This window comes from Mchenga conophoros, linkage group LG3 (assembly GCF_057382185.1).
Source record: "Mchenga conophoros isolate Kocher_MC1m ecotype Shallow Benthic linkage group LG3, M_conophoros_male_GT1.1, whole genome shotgun sequence".
Classification (NCBI taxonomy): Eukaryota; Metazoa; Chordata; class Actinopteri; order Cichliformes; family Cichlidae; genus Mchenga; species Mchenga conophoros.
The window spans coordinates 79343157-79365613 of NC_140528.1; the positions used below are offsets into that span (position 1 = coordinate 79343157).

The following is a 22457-nucleotide window of genomic DNA, read 5'->3' on the forward strand; positions in this document are numbered from 1 at the left end:
TATGATTAGGAGATGGCCGGCTCTACTTCCTGAGCCACAGCTACCCTATCTAAAGCTGAATATTTAAAACATTTAGATCCTTTAATCGTGGCTCTCAATTCACCAAATCCATGAATACATGAATTGTACCAGATTCTGTTTGAAACCAGATGTTGGGATGGGGCAGTGGACAATGAGGGCTTAATCTTAGAAGAGACCGCGGTCAGGCTTTTCCACTAACCCGAACCCTTCATGTTATATTTTATGGGTATATGTTTGAACTTAACATATTAGTGCATGCTGGTGCATTTTTGTTGACCGTGTATTGCATCAACCTCTGTTTACAGGAACGGGGAAAGGTCGGCGTGATCTTCAACGTGGGAACAGACGATATAACCATCGAGGAGAGCGCGGTGATGGTGAGCGACGGCAAATACCACGTGGTGCGATTCACACGCAGTGGTGGAAACGCCACGCTACAGGTGGACAACCAGCCCGTCATTGAACGTTTCCCCTCAGGTAGGAACAGTGGGCTTGATCTAGGGACTGAGGGAGGGAGGCAGTATTGGATTAGATCCTTCACAGGTCTGAGTTTTCCGATAAGCCGGGCAACAAAGTGGAGAGAGAAAGAAGGAGCTTTGCAAATGAAATATTCATTATTTTAGCCCCCCCCAACCTATGTGCAACTAAAAGTGATCTTTTTCTCTCTTAAAGACACACATTCTGTTTTATTTATCACAACATTCATATTTAGAGGCTGCTTGCATTATTCCTGGTGATTAAGTCCAGTTCTGGTCTAAAAGGCAGGAAGAGCAAAGCAGCCTTCCCGAGGCAAGCCGTCCTCATCTAAGTGCAACCGGCTCTCTGTGGTTAGTCTGCCATTACAGCTCCTGGCACTGTGAAGCCAGCACTGAATGGAGGCCAGCCGAACGTGAGTATGCCAGCCACGTATGGTTGGTGAGCAAGGTCTTTAGGCAGGATAAACAGGGAGGAAACCTCAAGCTGGGAAAGCGTGGAGGTGTTTTTAACTCAAGCCTTCGCTTCAAGATAAACACGGGTGCAACATCATTTAAACGAGGGCAAACTCCCGATGAGTCACGGCTGGGAGTGTGTTAATTCCCCCACTCTTTGTTTAACCATAATCATAGTATTCTATTTCAGTCTGAAATATGAAGTTATTTTTGGTTATGCTGAAGCTCCCCACGTAATTTCTCTCTCCACTGTGTTTCCCTTTTGTTCATGGTTGTTCAAAGGAAGACATTTTGTGTTCCCACAACGACTACGCAACACCACGCAGGACTGTCTCATGTTACAAACGAATAAGCAGTGTTTTTTATTCCGCACCGATGCTGTCCAATGTGCAAACCTCCACCCGAAGTCGATGCATTCTCTTCCCGTTGTCTAAAAGCACTGTCTATGTATCATCATTGTATCAAACTGCAGGGAGAGCGCCGCTAATGTGGTCATGATATTTACTCTTGTTGACATATAGAGCAGTGGGACTGTGACATTCTCTGTCACAGCAGTGATCCCATATTTCGAAGCTTTGTTTTGGCATTGAGAGAAGCATATTCTCTTGCTCATCCATCAACACAGCAAGGCCAGACTGAGGGGAATGCATCACAGCCAGAAAAGGAAGTGCCGTGTGACAGTTCACTCTTTTCAGTTGTTATTATGATGGAAATGCAGCCCTTTTCACAACAGCGCACGCTCCAAAAAGGAGCCTTCATCTAACAATAGCGCAAACCGCTCGGAAAATAACAGCTGAGCAGCCTGTTAACATTGGCAAGTGAGTGTCATCATCCGAATCTATGTTTCGTTTCATCAAGAAACATTAATGCACATCCCATATCGTATTCTTTTTATTCCTCTTCCCTTCCGCCCTCCTCGCCGCGGTTGTTGTCCTCATCAAACATTTCTTTCCTTTTCCTGTGCTTATCAACAATTGAAGAGTGTGATTTTGTTTTTGTTTGTTAGTTTATTTGATGAGTTTTGTGCTCGGGCTGGAACTTTTAGGAGGTCACGAAGATGAGTGGGGTTGTGTGGGTGGTAGCAGGGGGGCTAAATGGCTGTAGAATAGGTTTGTTTCATTTATGTGAGCTGATTACACTCTAACTTTTTTTGGGTGCCAGCTTGCAGATTGCACCCATACCCACTTTGAAGGTTGTGCTCATCATCATATTGCTTGGGGAGTGGGTGGGGCTTGTTTTAGGGACATAGACATGTTACACATTAGGAAAGCAAAACGTAGGATGAGGCTTAGGTGCAGATGGGTGGAGGAGTATGTAGAGAGAGAGAGAGATGGGATTGCAACTTCCTAACTGACACATGAGGTGCATAAAGGGAGAGAGAAAGTGATGTTATATTTTTGTAGAGAAAGAAAAAGGAGGTCCCCTGTTGAAACAAGTTCCCATGACCCAGATTGGAGATTTAGACATCTTCTGATTCTCTAAATAGGACAAAATAGTTTGCGCTCACGGTTTGGGACTGTATTCAAACCTACTTCATTTTCTTGATGCTTACATTATGCAGTGTCATTGCTATGCTGTCCCAGCAGAAAACTTATGTCATCTTATGCTGTCGTTGTAAACCAGATTTCAAGAAAAATAGAACAAGTTGTCATGAAAAATGCCTGCAATGGTGCGTCTGTTGGATGGTACAGGTACCATATTTGTCTGGTCCCTCTAACAAAACAAGGAAGTGCACTTTCCTGTGAAATCCCCTTCCCCAGAGGGACTGTTGTGACCCACATCAAGCAGTCTCCTTGGTATACTTTTGCAGTTCTGAACCGTATCTGACATTCTGTGCATATTGAGAGTTACATGTGGGATACCAGGGGTCTCTGGTAAAAGCTCCCAGAGGATGAGGCCACAAGGAAGGTGGAAGTAAAACAGAGAATGTAGAGCCGTCATTCCTCGTGAAAAAGGTGGCAGATTTTCTCTCTGTATCTTATTCTGACAAAAAACACGTTTGTGTGCACTATAAGTGGCCTCAGCCCAAAATATCTGGAGATTACTGAAGATTTTGCATCGCTTTACTCACAAAGCCTTTATTAAAACCCGGGCTGGCCAGCAGCAAGCTTTTAAACAGAAGGCCATTTCGAGGTGATGATTTGGAGAGACAAGATGTTGACAGCGAATGTGGTCGTCACAGGTCAGGCACATTCAGCGGCTAAGCAACACGTCTCCTGACGTCCCACGAAGTGATGTTAGTAGTCCTCGGGGAGTCTGTGTGTCTGTGGGTGTTGTGGTCCATGTCTTATTCTACGTGTGACAGTGCATGCATCTGTCTGGGTGCATCACATAGTACAGCATGTTTGTGTGTCTGTGTGCATGTGCACATTGTATTTGATGGACAGAGAGCAGACAAAAAGTGTCAGAGGAACGCTCGGCCAACTAATCCAGCATGTCAGGTGTCCCCGGTGGCTCCTGCAGCAACAGTTATTGGCCCGCCCCACCTCCCATTTTCCCAAAATGGCATAGTGGCTCAATAAAAACCTCCCCGTGTCACACTGAGCACCTCAACCTTGCCTCAGAAAAACAGGCAGATGTTAGCACTGGTGCCATACGGGCTGTAATTGTACCATTTCACACTCTAGTCCCTTTATTTACTGGTCATCTGCTGTGAGAAAGGAAGTGGTCTCATGTGGTTAATAATTTTTTATCTTAAAAGGTTTGTTTGTGATTTTATGGCATTGCCCTTTAGGAATATTCATTTCTGAGTGACCAAAGTATTATTTTCTGGTTTGAGGCAATACAGAAAAATAAAGACTTAAGAATGACTGTTGCTCTGCATCAGTGTTTGTTAGCTTATGTATCATACAGTGTTTTTACAGAGCTTCACTGAACATTAATTAAAGCTAAACTGCAGCTTTTAAAAGAAGAAACACATTGTTTCTCTGGCCAATGCAAAGTTACATTTATATATAGGCTTACATGGTCTGATAATTAGGCATGCAGATGCTAGCAGACTTATAAATTACAGCATGACTAATGATAAAGAGTCATGTTTGCTCACTTCTTCATAGCTTTTCTTTATTTTTGTACTGGCATGCCATATTCCTCAAGTATATGTAACTTTGTTAAATGCTGAAACTTCCTTGGTCTAGGAACTGAGTAATGTCCATTATGTCCATAGAGCAGAGTTTTCTGATGTGAACAATGGTGCTTTTATCTTTTTTCTGAGAGGATGAATGACACATATAATGTTTTTCTCTAAAGTTACAGAAAGTTGTCTTACTGAAGTGATCTGAAGGCAATTTATAGTGTATATGATGGCACAAAATGGTAATTGAAACTTTTTTTGTCATTTGCTGTTGTTAGTTTTTATGGCTGCGGTGATTTTATTTCAGAATGAACTTGTTAATTATGCAGTGGGGACAGGACTGCCACACTTTTTACCATTGATTTTCTGTTAAAGCTCGTGTCTCTGGAGTCTTGCATAGTGTATATCATCCATCTATCCATTAATTTTCTCCTGTATATCCAATTCAGGCTTGTAGTTCTGCCTGGAGGTACACCACAAACAGCTCACCAATCCACTGTAGGGCTAGCACAGAGACACAGGCAGCCATTTATAACTACAGCCTATTTAGAATGTCAGGAGAATATGCACTTTTGCTCATTGGTGATTCAGAAGTCTTCAGTTTTTGTGGTAGTTTAATTTTATAGTGAGAGACCAAATATCAACCAAAGCCCTGGAAAAAAACTGACTTGCCTTGTCGATATATTTAGGGTCATTGTCATGCTGGAAGACCCATCCACGACCCATCTCTCATCTTCTCATCCAAGATTTTATGCAATATTGGCCCTTTGACCCCCTCAAACACAAGTAGGTCCCAGACAGGCCACCAATCCACTGTTGGGCTAGCACAGAGAGATAGACAGTCATTCATAACTGTGGCCTGTTTGACTGTGGGGATGATGTTCTTTGGGTAGATCAGTTTAATGCCAACTAGCTTTATTTTGGCTTCATTTGACCACAACACTTCATCCCAAGCCTTCTTTGAATTATTTAGATGTTCTCTAGCAAACTTGAGATGGGGCTGTATGTGTACCTTCCTAAGCAGGAGGACCTTGCAGGCAGTGCAACGTTTCAGTGCATTGTCGTGTAGTGTGGTACAAGCGGTCTTCTTGGTGACTGTGGTCCCAACTGCCTTCAGATCTTTTGTAATGCAATATTTATTTGCTTTTAGGACAAAGGGAAACTGTCTTATACAGCACACCACAAACATACAATATATTGGGTTTCCCAAGAACATTACCCCAAACCCAAACCCTAAGTCCCTTTTCTCCCCCTCTCCACCCCCATCCTCCCTACCAACACACATTTGCAGCATAACCATGACATTCCAATGACACAACAGGTTAACATAATGAACAAGGAGAAAGGTACAATAGATCAGTGATTTAAAACAAAAAGAGAATAACATGCATTAACTCCCTATTGCACATTTCTGAGCAATCTTTTGGTCTCTCTAATTCCCTTTAGCCAGTTTTGGACTGTTGAGGGGTTTGCATGGTTGACCCTAGCTGAGGATAGTTCTAAGTACAAGATATCTAAGAAGGCATGTAACCAGTGTTTCACCGAGAGATCATGTGGTGGTAGCCACCTCTGAACCACTAGTTTTTTGGCCCCAGTTATGCCTGCCAGCCACAATTTGCGTGCTTTCATTGTCATTGGAAGCCTAGAGTCATCAAGCAGAAGATGTAGCAGTGGGTCAACAGGAAGACTGATATTTGTCAGTGATGTCAATAACTTTATTACCTTGTCCCAGAAGAAGAACACATCAGGACAGTCATGCATTAAGAGAATGCATTAAACCTTAATGCATTCTCTTTGGGATAGTAGCAGTAAGAATTAGAGGTTATTTTCATCTGGAATCTCTTCTGACCTTCAGATCTTTAACAAGCTCCTTCCATGTAGTTTTGGGCTATTCAACACTTTTTTTCATGATCATCCTCAATTCATGAGGCAAGATCTTGCAAATGGAGGGTGATAATGATCATTTTAGATTTAATCTATTTTCAAATAATTGGAAATAATTGGAATTGGAAGAAAATTGCATGAGCTCCTTACTGGTGGTCTTTTAACCTTGTGCAAGTCTACAGTTATGTCCCTAGCATCTTTTGAGCGCTCTTTTGGTCTTGCCCATGGCAGCCTGATGGTGGAGAGGTTGGAATGGAAGAAACTCATTTTGTGAACAGGTGTGCTTTATACACAGGAGTAAGATCAGGAGTATCTGTAATGGATTGATTGATTCTCCTGGGTTGTAGAGGATCAAGTGCGTATTTCTTTCAATGAAATTCAAATCATTTTTATATAAGTTTTTATATATCATTTACTTCTGGTTGATAGTCTCCAGTAAAATGAAACTCTCATTAGAGAGTCTTCATTTCTTTGTAATTGAGCAAAATCACAAGTTCAGCAGGAGATTAAATATTTTCTTTGCTTCACTGGAGTAAGGAGGATGTACTGGTCCTCCTGCCTTACACTCTTCTCTGCTGAGCCTTCTCTTGTCGCACACCAGCTCACATTCCTTGTCACATTTGATTTCCACACTGTAAAAGGTGTTCACAATATTATCCCCACGTAAGACCTCACCCAGGTTCCTCTGTCTTGCAAATGATGAGTTCTCATTTGCAGAAAGGCAGGCATAAGGAACCTGGTTATGGGCGCAGCTCTAGAAACACAGAACAGGACTACAGGCAGCAGGGACAGTCCAACATTTTGAATGCATCATGGGTGTATATCATTTTCATCAAAAAGCAGATTTAATTCTAAATTGTAGTTTAGATTTTAAAATCCTGCTCATAGATCAAATTCCACAAATGTCTTTTTTTTACTCTTTTCTTGAGTTATTCTCTTCCTGTTCTTTACTTTCTTGCCAATCAAGCTGCTGAAACACCCCAAGGAGAGGTCAGATTTAGTGAGCGGAGGCCGCTATAGCAGTAATCCCTCTCTTACAAGGAGCCAGTTGCCCTTTCAACCACTGAAACAAATTTTCCATCTTAGCTGTTTCTAAGCTGTGAAGGGAGACGTGTTGTTGTTTATATAGAGATATAGTATAGTTTTTGTAGTAAATTGTAATACGTGAATCTGTCTGATTTGTGTCATACTACTCCATCACATTAACTCTTTCTGTGAATCTAGGTGTCTGTCTGCCCAGTGACAGCTGGGCTGAGCCCCATTGGATTAGATAGACAGAGGAAAATGGATGGATGAATGGATGGTGGCTATAGTCACAGGACACAGTGAGTTGTGACATTACAGTAAGAATTCAGCTTCAGGAAGAATCCATTCATTTTATGTGAGTTTATACCACACTTGGCATTTGGGATTCACTAAGGTGTCCCCTGAGCTTTGAATAATCATTCTGAATTTTACAACCACAGTTATATCAACACCATCACAGCATATTGGCTGCGATTACCATATTTTGCTGCCTCATAACTGTGTCATTATGACCAATGAGAGCTCACAGTGTGCAATCCTACTGTTTCCTAGTCATTGAGAGCTGTATTTACAAACAGCAGATTTACTATGGAGCTGTCACTTCACTTTAGTTTCTGACTGCAGTTGAGCAGAACTGGAAAGAAGAAGTGGCGGTTAGGGGATGGCAATGGATGCATGGATGGAGGGTCTGACGGCAGGGGGGGTAGGAAAGAGGAAAAGGAATGTGCGGCAAAGTGTAGCAAAGGGGATGCATTGCTGAAAATGTCTAATGGAGAAGAAGGAAGAGAGAGGAAGAAAGAGAAGGAGTGGTTTGGTGGGGGGAGGCGAAATCCAGTATGCATGCTGGAAGCAAGCTGCTGTTACTGCTGAGATGGATAAGGCTTCTTACTGATGGATAAAGAATGTTACTGACTAATAAGAGCTTCACAAATTGGATTGCAACACAGCGGGCAAGATTAAGATAAGATAAACTTAATTTGTCCCAGATTTGGGAAATTCTTTACATGTAGCCTGTCCAATGTGATAGAGCATAAACACACCATTCACGTGCAATGTAGAGTCGTGCATGAACTTAGAATAAGTTTGTAAAACATAAATTACTTGCTGCTCCAGATAATGTTGACTTTGAGGAGTCCAGCCCAGGTCTTAATACAGATCATAAGACAAGGGCAGAAAAGAAAAGAGGAAAGATAAAGTACAAAGACAGGGCTGTTGTTATTGCGTGTTTTCACTCTGTAAGGCACTTAGAGGATCTGTGCAGCGTGAAGGCTGGCATTTATAGTCGGGGGGGAGTAAAGAGGAAAGACATGGATTCACAGAAGAAGAGAGACTCTTTGTACCAGCAAGGTCACCTTCAGCTCTTCCGACTGAGTTGTTAAGATGTTCTTACTACTCAGATAAATGGTCTGAGTAAAGGGGTCAACAAAGCTCTTGGCTATGCTCTCTCCTTCCTACTTCCCCTTTTTATCTTTACCTTCATGTTGCCACGGTGCGTCGGTAACCATCTTTGTCTCTGCTACCTCTGCAGTCAGGGAGACCTGCATCGCTTTAATGTTCCTCCAAGCACTAGATGACAGACGACGGTGTGGAATGAACCACATGGTGGGATTGGCAGGAAACCATTTCAACTGTCATATGGTATGGCACCAGCAGCTTTATATACTGGAAACTAGGCTCATTCATTCATTTTCCATAACGTTAATAATTCAGTTCCATTTATACAGTGCTGAATCACAATAACGGTCACCTCAAGGTAGTTTATATTGTAAGGTAATACAATATAAACTACCTTGAGAAAAAGGTAGAAAATCAGTCAGTCGACCCCCAAAAAGACAGACTGTAGAAGAGACACAGGAATGAATAATAACTAATGATTAAATGCAGAGGGGTGTATAAACACACAAAGAATGCAAAACCTATGGCATTTGCAGCGTAACTAAAGGAAGATCCAGGGTCACCTCATCCAGCCCTAATTAGTCTGCACTGTCGTAACAGCCCCTGCATGACATTAAGGTATAAATGTAACTTATTCAGCATTAACGCCAACACAGTACGGAGCTCCTGGAATTGAGCGCAAAATGTTTCCATTTTCTCAAAATTCTTAAAATATGCTTTTCTCACAGAAACTCTATAAACTAGTCCTTGGTTAGGACTAGTTTATAGAGTTGCGCCACAGAAGCTCTGTGTTTCTGTAATCTGCAGTCGCTAACACAAATTTCTGTTGTTCATTCGTGTTTTTTATGTTATTACTATAAGCAGGTGGAGTTTTTAAGTTCACTTTACCCTGAAAACAGCTCTTTATAATAATAATTTTAAAAAAAAAGTATTCTTAAAGCTTTACTGGGATTCGATGCGTGACAAACATTTGTCATATTTTGGGCTCTTACATTATTACATTCAAGGTACAGGTACAGCAGAAAAGCCAGTAATAGTTAATTGAAGTCAGCCAGCTTAGTCACTTGTCTCTAATGATAGTTCCCTCCCTCATTCTGCTGGTTCTTATTGGGCCTCTGGTGCTCTGTGACTTCTTGTGATTGGATCTTGCACCGTTGGAAGGTATTTCCAATTATTGGCCTGTGACTATGTGATGATGGAGAGAGCGAGAACACTAAAACAGTCAAGGAATAATGATGAGTAGAGAAAGGGAAAGAGGAGAGACAGCTAAGTAGTGCAGATCAAGAGAGGGAAAAGATTGCTTTGGGTAATTAGAGAAGTGACAACTTTGATTTCCACACGAGTTGGGGTTGGGAAGGTGGGGGGAGGGGGGCTTTCTTTGGCTCACTTTGGCAGCCACCCTCGCACAAATCCACTGTGGCCGAGATGAAAGGTGGTAAGGATCCTGTCGAAGCAAGACGAAAGAGGGGAAGAAATGAAAACGAGCTGCTGCATTGATAACTGCTGCAAAGATGAAAGACAGATGAGCTAGCTGTTAAAACAGCGAGCTGTCTGTTTGAGATGCACGCAGACGTGAATGGTGGCTGATGTATTTACATTGAACAAAAGAGCATGGTGGGTAGGTAAATTGCTTTCTTTTCCCTCGCGTTTCACATGAAGAGACAAAACTCGTCTGCAGTCTCTGGTTTAAAAAAAAGATGGAGGAGAAAAAAACAGATCCAAAACTGCCATCTTATCGTGTCAATTTTGTCAATTTTTGACTCTTTAACATCATCTCCCAGAAAAATAGACTGAAATTTGACTCTGCACTGGCATCACTTGCCATCTTTCCCAAACACCTGTTGGAATTGCTATAAAATCACAATTTGATCACATTTGTTAATAAAAGAACCGAACAAAAGAAAAAAAAACAGGAGCAAGTATTTAAGAACAACACAAGAGATGCATCTAGTAGCACGAGGTTACATTACATAAGGCTGTGGTTTCCTATGCCAATCTGCTCTCAAAAACACCCAGTGGATAAGAGAGCAATCCATCTAAAGTTACCAAATGAAAAGCAGAATGAGGCGAGTTTGATGGAGAGAGGTTTCTGTGAGAGGAGGAAGAGCGGGATGGCTGCTGGCCAATCGTCTCCAATGTAATCTCCATTCTTATGGATGGATTTCCAATGTGGGTGTCCTGTACAAGGGCATCTGGCTGCCTGCAGAGCTACATGATATGCAGTTGGCTCCTTGGAGAGTTGCTACAAACACAATCGCATGTAATCACACAGACATGGACGTTTGTACTGATACGCAAAGACACAGTGTGTGATTCATATGCTGGATTATCAAAACATCCAAATCTCCGACACTCTCAGACACACTCTGCACTCCTGGCATGCTGTGCAGGTCCCCTGCCTCCCCTACCTTGCTTTGTGTCTCCCCAGGGTGCCAGTTAATCAGCGTGCCTTTGCCTTGCCCCTAGCAACACAGCTGTGATACCTACCCAAAACCAGTCTGATCATAGCTTTTAATCCCGCCAATGCTCCAGGTGGCTGAGGACAGACACGTGTCTGTCCTCAGCAGCGGTGTTTCAGGGACATGAAGAAGCATGAAGTATAGGCTTAGGCTCATATTTGACATAAAGCGCAGAGCTGTGTCTGCTAAACATTATTATTTAACATAGAAGTCAACAATAACAAATCCATTCATAGAGCCTCACTTCTGGTCCTAGTATGAACAAAGATCATGATGCATCATGAAAGTCTTTGAGTGCATCAAAGACTTTCATGATGCATCAGGGCTATTATATTGTCAAACTGTATTCCTTGCATAAGTGTGTGGACCCTTTAAGGGAATATTTCCGTATATCTGATACACTGCTTTCCATTGGTGAACATTGGCTATAAAAGGAAAAAAAATACATCCCTCAAAGTAATAGAACCACTGATTCGTTTACTAGTTTATCACTCTCTCCCTCTCTTGTATATCAGATTTTACTTGAGCACCAGGTACGAGAGCATTGTTCCTCCATCTTTCATATCAAGCGAAGAGAACAGTCCTGGGAATGGAGTGAGCGCGATAATAGTGGAGAAGGAGAGGAGAAGGGCCCAGCTGTTTACTCTATCCCCCCCTCCCCATTCTTATGCAGAGCAGGCTTCAGCTGGTAGGAGCGAGGAGCGAGAAGGGAGAAGTGTCACTGTTTCACACAGAATGACTTATTTCTCTAAGGATCCGAATACAAACAGATGCAAACACACAAGCAGGACACAGAGGAATTTGGGTTTTAGAAATTGCAGTGTAGAGGACATTAAAAAAAACCTGTCCAACAGGACGTTGTGCCACTTTTTCCCTTGCCACTGCACATATGTTTTGCTAAAATTAAATTTATAGTCAAATTTTCTTTGTTGTGGTTTCCATCAGATCCTGTTTTTTTCCTCTTGTCCCTCTTTTTTTGTTTTTGTTTCAAGTGGTTAGGTAAGAAGCCTCCTTGTTGATTTCTCTGCTGTCTTTGGTTGCTGATGAGGATGTTGTCACTCACTCCTGATCACCAGGGAAGGATACACACATTTACATACAGTACACACTCTACACTCTGAGCATTTATTACTTTGCCTGCCACACACTTAGACTGTGTGGAAGTGCCTGTGTACTACATCTAATATCCTAGTAATAAACTTGCTGCGTCGTGGGGAGATGAAGAATACAGAGGTAAAATTGAGTGAAGGTAAATAAAACAAAACAAAGGCAGGGGATTAACGGGGCAAGTGAGAGATATGTGAGAAAAGGGGAGAAGTAACGGTGAGCTTGGATGGACAAGAAATGACAGCTGTGCATAGCGAATAGAAGGAGAAAGAACAGAAAAATAGTAGCTGAGGAAGAATTTATAAAGAACGAGGGAAACGGGAGATGAAAAGAAGGGATATAGGTGCAAGGGAAGAATAGGGCATGGAAGTTATTAGCAAACAAAGACATCAAAATTAGTTTTGGCAAGGGGAGGTGAGAAAAAGGACAGCGCCAAGTGTGGCTGAAGGATTGTTTGATAATAAGGGAAGGACAAGCAGAGAAGAAGAGCAGTTAGATGGAAAGGAGCAAGCACGAGGAAATGGATAAGTGAGTAAGACAAAGGAAAGGGATTAGAGAAAGAATGATGGAAACAAGAAAGGAAAGGAACATTTTCATGGAGAGGACACAGAAGATGAGGAGGGTGAACCCATTTTTGAAGAAGCCTGCCACTAGAGGGAGAAGTACCGGTGGATGATCATTATCCACAAATTATTTGGCTGGTAAAAGGGATCTTGTATTGGATTGTGTTGCTGGAAGTGGCTGATTCAGAAGTGAAAGTTAGAGGAGGGAGGAGATTTAGTCAGGGTTTGTGGATGAGATGGCAGATGTGGCAGTAGGAGGAGAACACGCATGCACACAATTGATTCATCTCACTAAGGACTTCTGCCTCCCACAATTTTGCTTTCGCTCTGTTATTATTTTGATTTTGCCGTTTTTCTGCAACCCCCACCATCACCACCACACCCCTCTCATTTGTCCCATCTTCCCCTCGTCCCTGTCTGCTGCCAGCGGCATCTGTCTCTCCTTCTCTAATTCGGTGATTGCAACAGAGTGGCCGTGTCATTTCTAAAACCAGGGTTGTATGTGCACTCTAATTGCCGTACTGGTTTTCCAGAAGTCAGAGCTGTGCCTGGATAATCTTAAGTGCAATGTGAACACATGCGTGTAATTGCTGCATGAGCGTTTCCTTTCAATTTAGACTAATTTCAGTTTCAGAAAGAAAACACAGATGGTCCAAATGTTAACCTGCTTAAATAGATCAGGTTCATGACTTGAGGGTCTCAAGTCACCAAAAAGATCAAAATTCCAGACAAAATTCCTATTTTCGTCATCAGTGTGCCAGCTATCATTTATCCCAGGCTTCTTCCTTCTCCATGCGTTTTCTCTGTTCAGATTTCATTATCTTTCGGCCCTCTGCCCCACACACAAACAACTGTTTCCCTTCATATACAGTATGCACACGTGGAAACGCATCTCCTCTTGCTTATGTGAGCCATTTCTACAGAGGCAGGTGTGGGTAGAGAGACCCCTGGGGAGTAGATGTAGGTACTGCAGAACTGAGAGGTGGTCTATTTTAGATCATTGCGGCACCACAGAGGGTGGTGCTAAGGGGGGAGTTGGGGCAAAATCAGTGTATACTTGTGAGGATGCAGGATGTAGCACTCTAAGCTTAGAGTGTTTACCGTTTAGACACTGTTCCCAAACCTTCCCTGAATCCCTGACTCATCTCTCTGCAGATAATTCCATCAGCATCTCCTGTCAGTATCCTGCTATGAACTCCAATTCAATCTATGTCCACTCTTTTTTTTCCCCCTCAGACTGTAGCAAGTAATGCATTTTGGACACATTCATACATGTCATATATTTTATATGTTGGTGTATATACTACATCCATATATATATATATATATATATATATATATATATATACACTTTCGTGATTCTCATTTTTTGGTACCACTCGCAGAACTTTATCCCTCTGCTAGGACACCAGGGGATTCCCTGACCTCATTTTAGCTAGCATAGCTCTCAGGTTTTTGGCAAAGGCTGCTGTTTGACGTACATAAAACTCCTAATTAATCCTCTGACTTTACCACCGCATTAGATTTTATTAAAACCCCAAGTCTGGTCACATCAGCCCTCGTCTTCCCTAATTCCAGCTCTGTCTCTGTTGACAGTGCTATAAGAGGTACAGCGTATGACCCCGAGGTTGATTGAAGTGAAGTGAGGGATAATAAGTTTGCACAACAGCAATGAAACTTCTTTGACACGTTGATGAAGTGATGCTAATTGCCAAGTGCCACTGAGAAGTGCTCCATTAATGCATAAGAAGGAAGAAAAAAACCTGAGAAAAACTCAGTGCTGACAGTTTCACTAAATCTTTTTTCTCTTTAGTCAGAGTGGAGTAACTGGATGTAAAGTGAAGTGATGCTCCACAGGTGGAGGTTTGCTCATCAGCAATGCTTTGTGTGCGGCAGGAACTTAAATATGTCTTCCTTGGAACAACCATGAAATGTGTTTTAATTCTCTGTGATTATGTCATGCTCATGTGAAATAACAATGGGAAATCTTTTTTTCTGCTTTATTATTTCATACTGTAATAACTGTGTTGTTTACTGACTGCTGATTCTGTGACTCTGTGACAGCTATTATAATTTAGCACTTCCACAAATGTAATCATACTATATCTAAATAATTCATAAATCTGTTTAACTTGTTAGTGCATTTAAAAAAATCATTTAAAATTCAAGGTAACTAGAATGCTGTTAACTTGTCTAACCAAACAAACCAGCCCGAAAACACATCCACAAGTTCTTCCTGTCCTAACTAAAGCTGATTTAAAGTACATAACTTGCTAAACATTTGCCATGTTGCCCTTCTAACCTCTAACCTTTCAACTTCCAGATTTGTGTAACCTTTTCTTAATTTGTCTTCTCCAAATTTCTTAAAGGGAACTTTGATAATGAGCGCCTGGCTATTGCTAGACAAAGAATCCCATACCGACTTGGTCGGGTAGTTGACGAGTGGCTACTCGACAAAGGTAATAAAATCCCTTTAACTCCACTAATGATCTAACTGCCTAACCTACCGTTAACCACCACTCTGGAAGAGGTGCAGTGCCAAGCATCAAGGGTGAATACGATCTGGCTTTTTCACACGACTGTGGGTCCATTATAACCCAGTGCAGACTTTAAAAGCCTGCAAATGACTGACTGATATATAATTAGCTAATTCTTTTGAAGTTTTTCTTTATCTCCAGTGATGGGAAGCCACGCTGCAAATGAGGTATTGTCAGAAGATATTTTCTTTTCCTCTCAGTTTTATATCTAGTTGTCAGTTAAAGCTGTTCACTGTGACAAAAAATTGTCATTCCAAAAAACAATTACCTTCTATAAGTTTTCGTTCCTCTGAAGTATTGATTTGGAGATATAAAAAGGACCTTATCCAAAGCACCTTAAACTGGGGCTGCATCTCTTCAGAGAAATAACTCCCGAATAACCCAACATAATCCCGTAATAACCTGACCACATGTAAACAACCTAGTGAATCCGTTTGCTTCTTTCATGTGTCTTTTGTTGGCTGAATGTGAACTTGTACTGACTAATCACTCATGAAAACAGAGCAAAAAGAAAAGAATGACTATCCTCAAGGAAAAGAATCCCCATGAAAGTCACTAAAAGTTAAAGGGACTGTTGTGTTTGTTCAGCGTGTGGGCTCCATTTCTCGCCCAACGTTACACAGAACTTGAGCCACAAGTTTGTAATGCGATGCCATGAAAGTGACAATTCTTTAACCCTTTGAGTGCTGAATGTCCCAACCTCTCTGTCTTGTGCCGCGTGTTTGTGCTGCTGAAGGTGGTTGATTCTTATTTTTTTAAAAAGAAAGAAAGAAGAAGAAGTTGAGTTTCTACTTCAAAGACAACTTTTTTTATTGGTAACTAGCGCACACAGAACTCTAGCAAACTATTAAAAAAAACAGTACAAGGATAAGAATCTAAGACTTTACAGTAACATCTGCAATAGCTTCACTATTTGCATAAGAGATGTATTGCAATTATCATGAATTAAGCTTTTGAGGCCAGATACCTTTAGGGGGGTTCCTGAAATGGAACTGTGAACGATAAAACATGCACGCATGAATTCAGAAGATGAAATTTGTCTGCGAGAGCTAAATGAAGTATTCATGTGACAGACAAACAAGATAAATGAAGTGCTTGCATATTTATTTCATGGAAACAAAACAATCCTTGCATTCATTTCTAGTTCGAGGAAAACTGACTTCTGTGCTCTCCTCTGACATGCCGGGGAATGCACTTTTGCTGAGGTTAGTTAGGACACAAATCAGAATTAAAGAGGCTTGGGAGATGAAAGTTGAATGAAAAAGTGGATCAATAAAAAATGACTTACCCACTTATGAAATGATTTGTGCATGCTATGAAACTCTAAAGAGACTGAGCATTAAACTGAATCTATTATTCTCTTTCTTCTATAGTTTGATATGAGCCTGTATCCAATCATTTTGATGAGAGCTTTTGCAGAAAGTAGGCAGGAGAAATAAACAAATAAACACCCATTAAATCTCAAGTGCAGGCTTTGATCATTTTTGGGTGCATTTTGGGGGGTAAAAATCTGCAAGGTCTTTTATTTGTTAATATTATGGGATTCATTAAAGGAACGTCTTACACACGTCACGGACTGAAGAGGAAAAGTGGCTCTGGAAGATGCTGTTTGTAACTAGATTAGATAATGAATGGGGATTAGAGGACATTGCTAAGCTCAAAGGGTTAAAGCTGTTTGTTGCTTTGATAAGGACATGGAGAGAGATTTAAGCTAAGAAACCTCTAAGCAGAATCTAACCACCTAACAGCAAATCAAACTCCACCCACACTAATCGCTGGGGGCTTCTCTCGCTGCTACGTCGTCCGCGTTCTTAAATTGAAACGATCTGACTGATTTCCCAGCTTTGCCCCGCTGGTGACAAAATTCAGAGAGCCCTCAGTTATAACCGTGTTATAAACGATGCTTAATCTTTGAACATAATTTGCCCTGGATGCTGGTATCTGGAAGAACTTGGACAGGTTACGGCAGTCGTTCGGGACAAGAACTAAATACGAAGCTAACAATGTTCTAACTCCTGCTAAAAGACACAAATCTCCAAGTGGCAACATCTTGATGTAAAGCAAAACTCAGAGGGTTAAAACACAGCAAATGACTGAAGGCCAAATTCAGCAGTGACACAGCTGCTCTGGGTCATTTCAACAAAATGTGTCTAAGCAAAAATAAATGAAGGTCCCTTTAACATTTATTGTTTTCACTCCTAAAGAGATTGATGTATTTTAATGTATCCTTCTGTGTGTATTTGCTATGCAGGGTGAGTGGTATACTTGAACAAGACTTACACACTGGTTCGTGTGTGTGTGTGTGTGCGTGTGTGTGGCAAACAGCCGGGATCATTCATTCTGAAATGGATGGCCTGTAATGGTCCAGGCTGTGTTGCCAATATGGGGTTTATGGTCTCTGGTGTCCAGTGATTTTTCTTACATCAGCGCCTCAGAGGGTCTTTACATGTTTCAGGGTTCTTGACCAGAGTGAGGAAAACAATCAGCCCCGTGGGTCTCCTCTTCAAGTGCCTTTAGTGTTTCATCAATTCTGTAAAACTCACCAAGCATGGAAAACCTCCACATCTTTCAGATCTTATAAGTACAAATCTCAACGCGTTATTACCTTAATATGTGGACAGAAGTAAAAATAAGAGAGCTAATCGCCCGCATTCGCTATCACAAATCAGTATTTTAGTCACACCGGGATATAATGGAAGTCACTGGAGCCAGAAGTGTCCTAAAGGAGAGCTGGGCTGTGCCGCTGCACTGTCTCACTACATCTCATTCTGAAGCCTTTATCCCATCTCCCCAACTGTGTGTGAGGCAGATCAGAGTTAGCATCTCTGGCCAACTCGGTGCCTGCTGACTAAATCCAAAACGGCAGCCATTACAGAGACCCAGTGGAGGGGAAAAATCCCAAGTCCCAAAAGTTTGCAACAGCTCTAGCCGGGACAAAACTTCCTCACATGTGTCCCCTTATTCTTCTTCTTGTGATGGGTCTGTCATCCCAAGTTTTCTCCTCTCTGTCTGCCTATCCTAACCCTCACTCTCCCTTCTTATCCTCCTCCTTTTTCCTCTGACCACCAATGCCAACCTTACCCAAAAAAAGAAAAATACTTGGCAAGTATTCTCCGTTTTTTGGGGGGGTTTTTTTGCTAGAAACAATAAATATGTGTTGCGGCTTCCACATCTCATCAGGGAGCTCCACTAGAAAATAAACAGTACAAATAACCGGCAAGAATCAATTTCCCGTAGGTGTTCACTTTAACAGATGCGAAAAGGAAGGAAGCGAAGCGAAAAAAGCTCCCAGAGGAATTGGAACATCTTCTTCTGGCAACAACTCTATCCCTCTAGAGCTCCCCGGCAGCCTGACAATCAAGCCTGGAGTTGAGCTACACAAGTGCAGGGAGTAGAAGAAGGGAGGAATACTAGGATAGCAGGTCTCTGCAGGCTAAAACGCTAGAACTAGGTTTAACGTTCAGTGTTTAATGGTTTGGTGCGAGCGCCCCAATTCCCAAAGTGAAAGCAATCAAGTGCCCTCCGCTTGGTGTGGTGCCAAAGCCCAAATCAAATCTCCAGGCCAGGCATTGGTCCAGGGCTGCTATTCATGATCCCAGCTTCATTTCAGAGATTTTCTCACATCTGGCAGCAGTCAATTGAGAGTAAATCCATATGAGGCTGTCTTTCAGTAACTCCATCATAAGCTTTGCATCCCGCAGAGTTACTATGTTGTTTTCTCATTTGATCTCGCTGCACTATTACAGCCATATCTGAGAGAAGTAGGGGGAGACGGAATGAATTTTAACGTGCTTGCTCATGAGAAGAGAAGTGGCAGCGAGAACACGTCTCTTTAGTCTGAAATAAGGGACTCTTTACTGTTATTTCATGGTCCCCTACCATGAAATGGCCTAAAAGCAGTACAGTCACAGCTGGAGAGAACAGGAAGAAGGAAAATTGTACCCAGCTAACCACTGTGCTATCTCTCTTTGTCTCTCCCTCGACAGTATCACTTGTTTAAGATCCACATACAGATGTAGGATCAGATATAGAGCCACATCTGATTACATCCAATCTACTGTCTCCAGAGTACTTCACTGCACCGTCACAGTCTCACTGCCCAGAGCTTCCTTCAAGGACCTCAGAGCTTCACTCTGCCTCCCAAGACTTTCTGTCTATCTTCATGCTGCATTTGGCCCCTCATCGCCATTGTCAAACACAATTAATTCATAGTGTTCTACCCGAACCAACCCAACTTCTGGGGAGTAAAAAAGCAAAACGTTCTTAATTACCAAGGAGAGCTGTGCACCAAGGAGATAACTTGGGAACGCTTCATAATCGACTTTGTCAGCATCCCACCCCGCCCCCATTGTGCTCCTGCCTTCTTCGACTTTATCCTTTCCTATCCTTTTTTCTTTGCAGAAGAAAATGAAAATGGGGGAGTTCATGTTTGTTGATACGGATACTCTAAATTCTGCAGGCGCATGAAGGATTTGTGCGCAGAAACAAATACAGACTCTGCACGCTAACGGTCCAAGTTTGCACCCTGCACGTCAAAAAGGAGCGCATTGACAGAGGTGAATTCTGGGCCATCCCTCCCACCCTGCAAGAGAAAACATTCGGAATAGAAGCTTCTTGCAACCATATGGCATGCCTCCTCTCTGTGAGATAACAGGAGTAGAAGGAGGATGAGAGAGGCGTAATGATGACGGTGGTGGGAGAGAGATACTGCTCTCTCCAGCTGCAGTGCTTTTCATATCCCCTCATATACACTTAGATCATCCTTTACCACCATCCACTCCTTTCACTCTCCGGGTGCCTCCCTCCTGCTTCAGGTCCACAGGCAGAGGAAGGGCTAAACCTGGCTAGAACACAGCGCCAGGCCACCGTCCCCTCCCCTCCTCTCCACATACATTTTGAGGGTTGCAACAGACATGCAACCATTATTTTTCTGCCTCCGACAAGCAATCTGTGCAATAGCAATCCAAGCGTGGCCTAAAACCAGCCCACTCCCTAGTTTGGCTCAACATAGATAGTAATTACTGACCACAGCTCGTCTGTGACAAGCCATTTCTCTCTAGTTGAGGAAGACTGAAGGTAGAAATGTGCTTTTACAGCTTCAGAGCATTTTACTTTTGGTCAAAGAGGTAATCTTTATCAAAGAGAACTCAGACTGCGGTGAAACTAGTGCCCATATAAAAGATTTAAAATGTGCAATCAGGTGCTGCATTATATCTTCAGGCACACAAAGAGGATACATTTATACTTTTCATGCAAGATATTAACGGTGTTTGTAGCTATTGCAAAAATCTTCTTGAATAGATGTTTGGTTATCATTTCAGTGTGTTATTTTTAGTTCTTACTGAAGTAAAGACGCTGAGGTCCACTGCACCCAGTCTTAGAGTCAGTGTGCACATAGAATCGCTGTGTGAAATGGACTGTTTTCGGACCAGTTGGCTTTTTTTCTGGGAATTTCTTTTCACCACCGACTTTGTATTTAGCCATGTATTAGGAATATAAAAGTGTCAGTTCAATCATTTTTACCATATTATAACTAAAGAAAGACAAATTTAACACCATCTATCACTAATCACAAAATTTTACAATTCTTAGGTCCGTTTTTACAATGTTGTTTTTGACAGCTGGGTATTTTATTTTAGTATTCTCACCACCTCTGTGTTAATGTATCCCTACGTCCTCTTTATGAGCACCTTCTGTGGTCAAACAGCAGGTTTGTGGGGATACACACAGCAGGAAGCTTTGGCATTAGTCAAGGAAGGTAGATATAAAACCCTGTTATAACTAAGTTAACCATGTGATTAAGTGGCTATACTTGAAAATCAGGGTGCAAAGCTGGAGGTGACTCACTAGTGCTTCCCGTGATCATTTAATATCCATAGTAAGCACTTCACTGCACTTTCTTCTTCTTCTTTTTTCCCCCTTTCCTTTTGCCTTTCATCTCACTACATGACTTACTCTCCCTTCTGCTTGCTTCTTACCGTCTTACTCTTGTGTGTTACTGTATGTCTGTCTCTGCAGCCACTCTTTAACTGCATCATTCCTCTTGTTCTTTTTATCGAGCCTGTCATGCACTCTCTCTATCCCCACCCTTCATGCCCTCGCTCTGTCTCTTTGACATTCGGTCCTCATGCACACTTGCTCTTTCTCTGTCCTCCTCGTCTGTCATCCTCCCTCGCTTCTGTCATCTCTTATGTCCCTATTCTCCAAGACTCTGTCCAACCTGTCTTTATCATCTCTTTTTCTCCAGGCTTGGGTAGATTACTCAGGAGTTTCACTGTGGCCAGCATTATAAGAAAGTAAATTATACATGTATGGATTTTTATAATGCTAATTTACTTCAAGCATTTCTTTTTGTTTTATTAAAATATATATGCTTTGTTTGAAGACACTGCTGAGGAAAAGCCCTGTGATAATATTGCAGGCTGGGGTAAAGTGTACTATAGCAGGGAGTCCGCATCTCCTGTCATATTGATTACCTATCAGCTAAGACAGGATGAAGGGGGTTGTGATTGTTGCTTATAATACCTTTAGAAAGAGTTGTTCCCACCTTTTCTTACCCCAATCACCTGTTTAGAGAGCTGCTGCCAGGATGCTAATGATGCTGAAGAACTGGAAGAGGTTTTCCAAGATGCATCATTTCTAGTTACAGTATCCTTAGAAATGGGGAAAAAAGATATACACATCTCAACAATCTCAATGGCTAACTGCCTTGGGATTCGCATGTAATCACGATATACCTATACGGTATACGATATATATATTGTATGTATGTAACTGCTATCATAAGGCTCCTAGATCATGTTGCTTTCCAGCATATTTCTATCCATATCATTTCATCACCAACAGCTTTTTTGTTGGTATGCAACATGTCTGTAGTCTGTATTCCCCTATTTGTTCATTAAATACATAGCCTATGGATTTAAACCTAAGGGCCATTATTTACGCTAAATATAGGTATGTAGTGAAGGAAAGAATTACATCTCATCGTTCCATAAAATGATGTTGTTTTGTCTCTCAGAGTGACACTGAGAGAATACGCTAAAAACAGGCCCAAACTGGTCTGCTCTCTCAGTTTGCATTTCTTAATAAGGCACCATCTGCATTTACAAGAAATAAAGCTTTTTTTTATAGCTGCACATAAAGCTACGTAGCTAAGACTACCTTGGCAGCTATTTGTAGATATCAGGTTGAACATAGCTGAAGAAGATGGATGGTTGTGCAGATTTTTCTGCTCTGGTGGTACGAAAACTGATCATTAAAATCAATTTCCATGTTCAATTGGTACTGAACGACTGTAGCTTTAATAGTAATGTGTGCTTTTAGCCATCCTGGTAGGGTGGCTCATTAGACAGTGTTTGTTGGTCCATCATTTTTGCCTGAGATCACAATTATCAGATGAATACCCTGTTGCCTTCGATGTGTTCTAAGAATTTTAATCCTTATTCCAGGCTGTGAAGTTTAGC

At 41.8% G+C, this 22457-nt stretch overlaps 1 protein-coding gene across 6 annotated transcripts in view; it reads left to right on the top strand.

Moving 5' to 3' along the window:
- The window catches only part of nrxn2b (neurexin 2b), a 707860-nt gene that overhangs the window by 663661 nt on the left and 21742 nt on the right, over positions 1 to 22457 (top strand). For 5 of the 6 annotated variants that reach the window (XM_085267412.1, XM_085267417.1, XM_085267414.1 and 2 more), the window contains 2 exons: positions 327 to 498; positions 14827 to 14916. In XM_085267412.1, the coding sequence (XP_085123538.1) occupies positions 327 to 498; positions 14827 to 14916 (262 nt within the window). The remainder of the gene's footprint in view (positions 1 to 326; positions 499 to 14826; positions 14917 to 22457) is intronic. The other variant, XM_085267416.1, reaches the window with a different exon arrangement.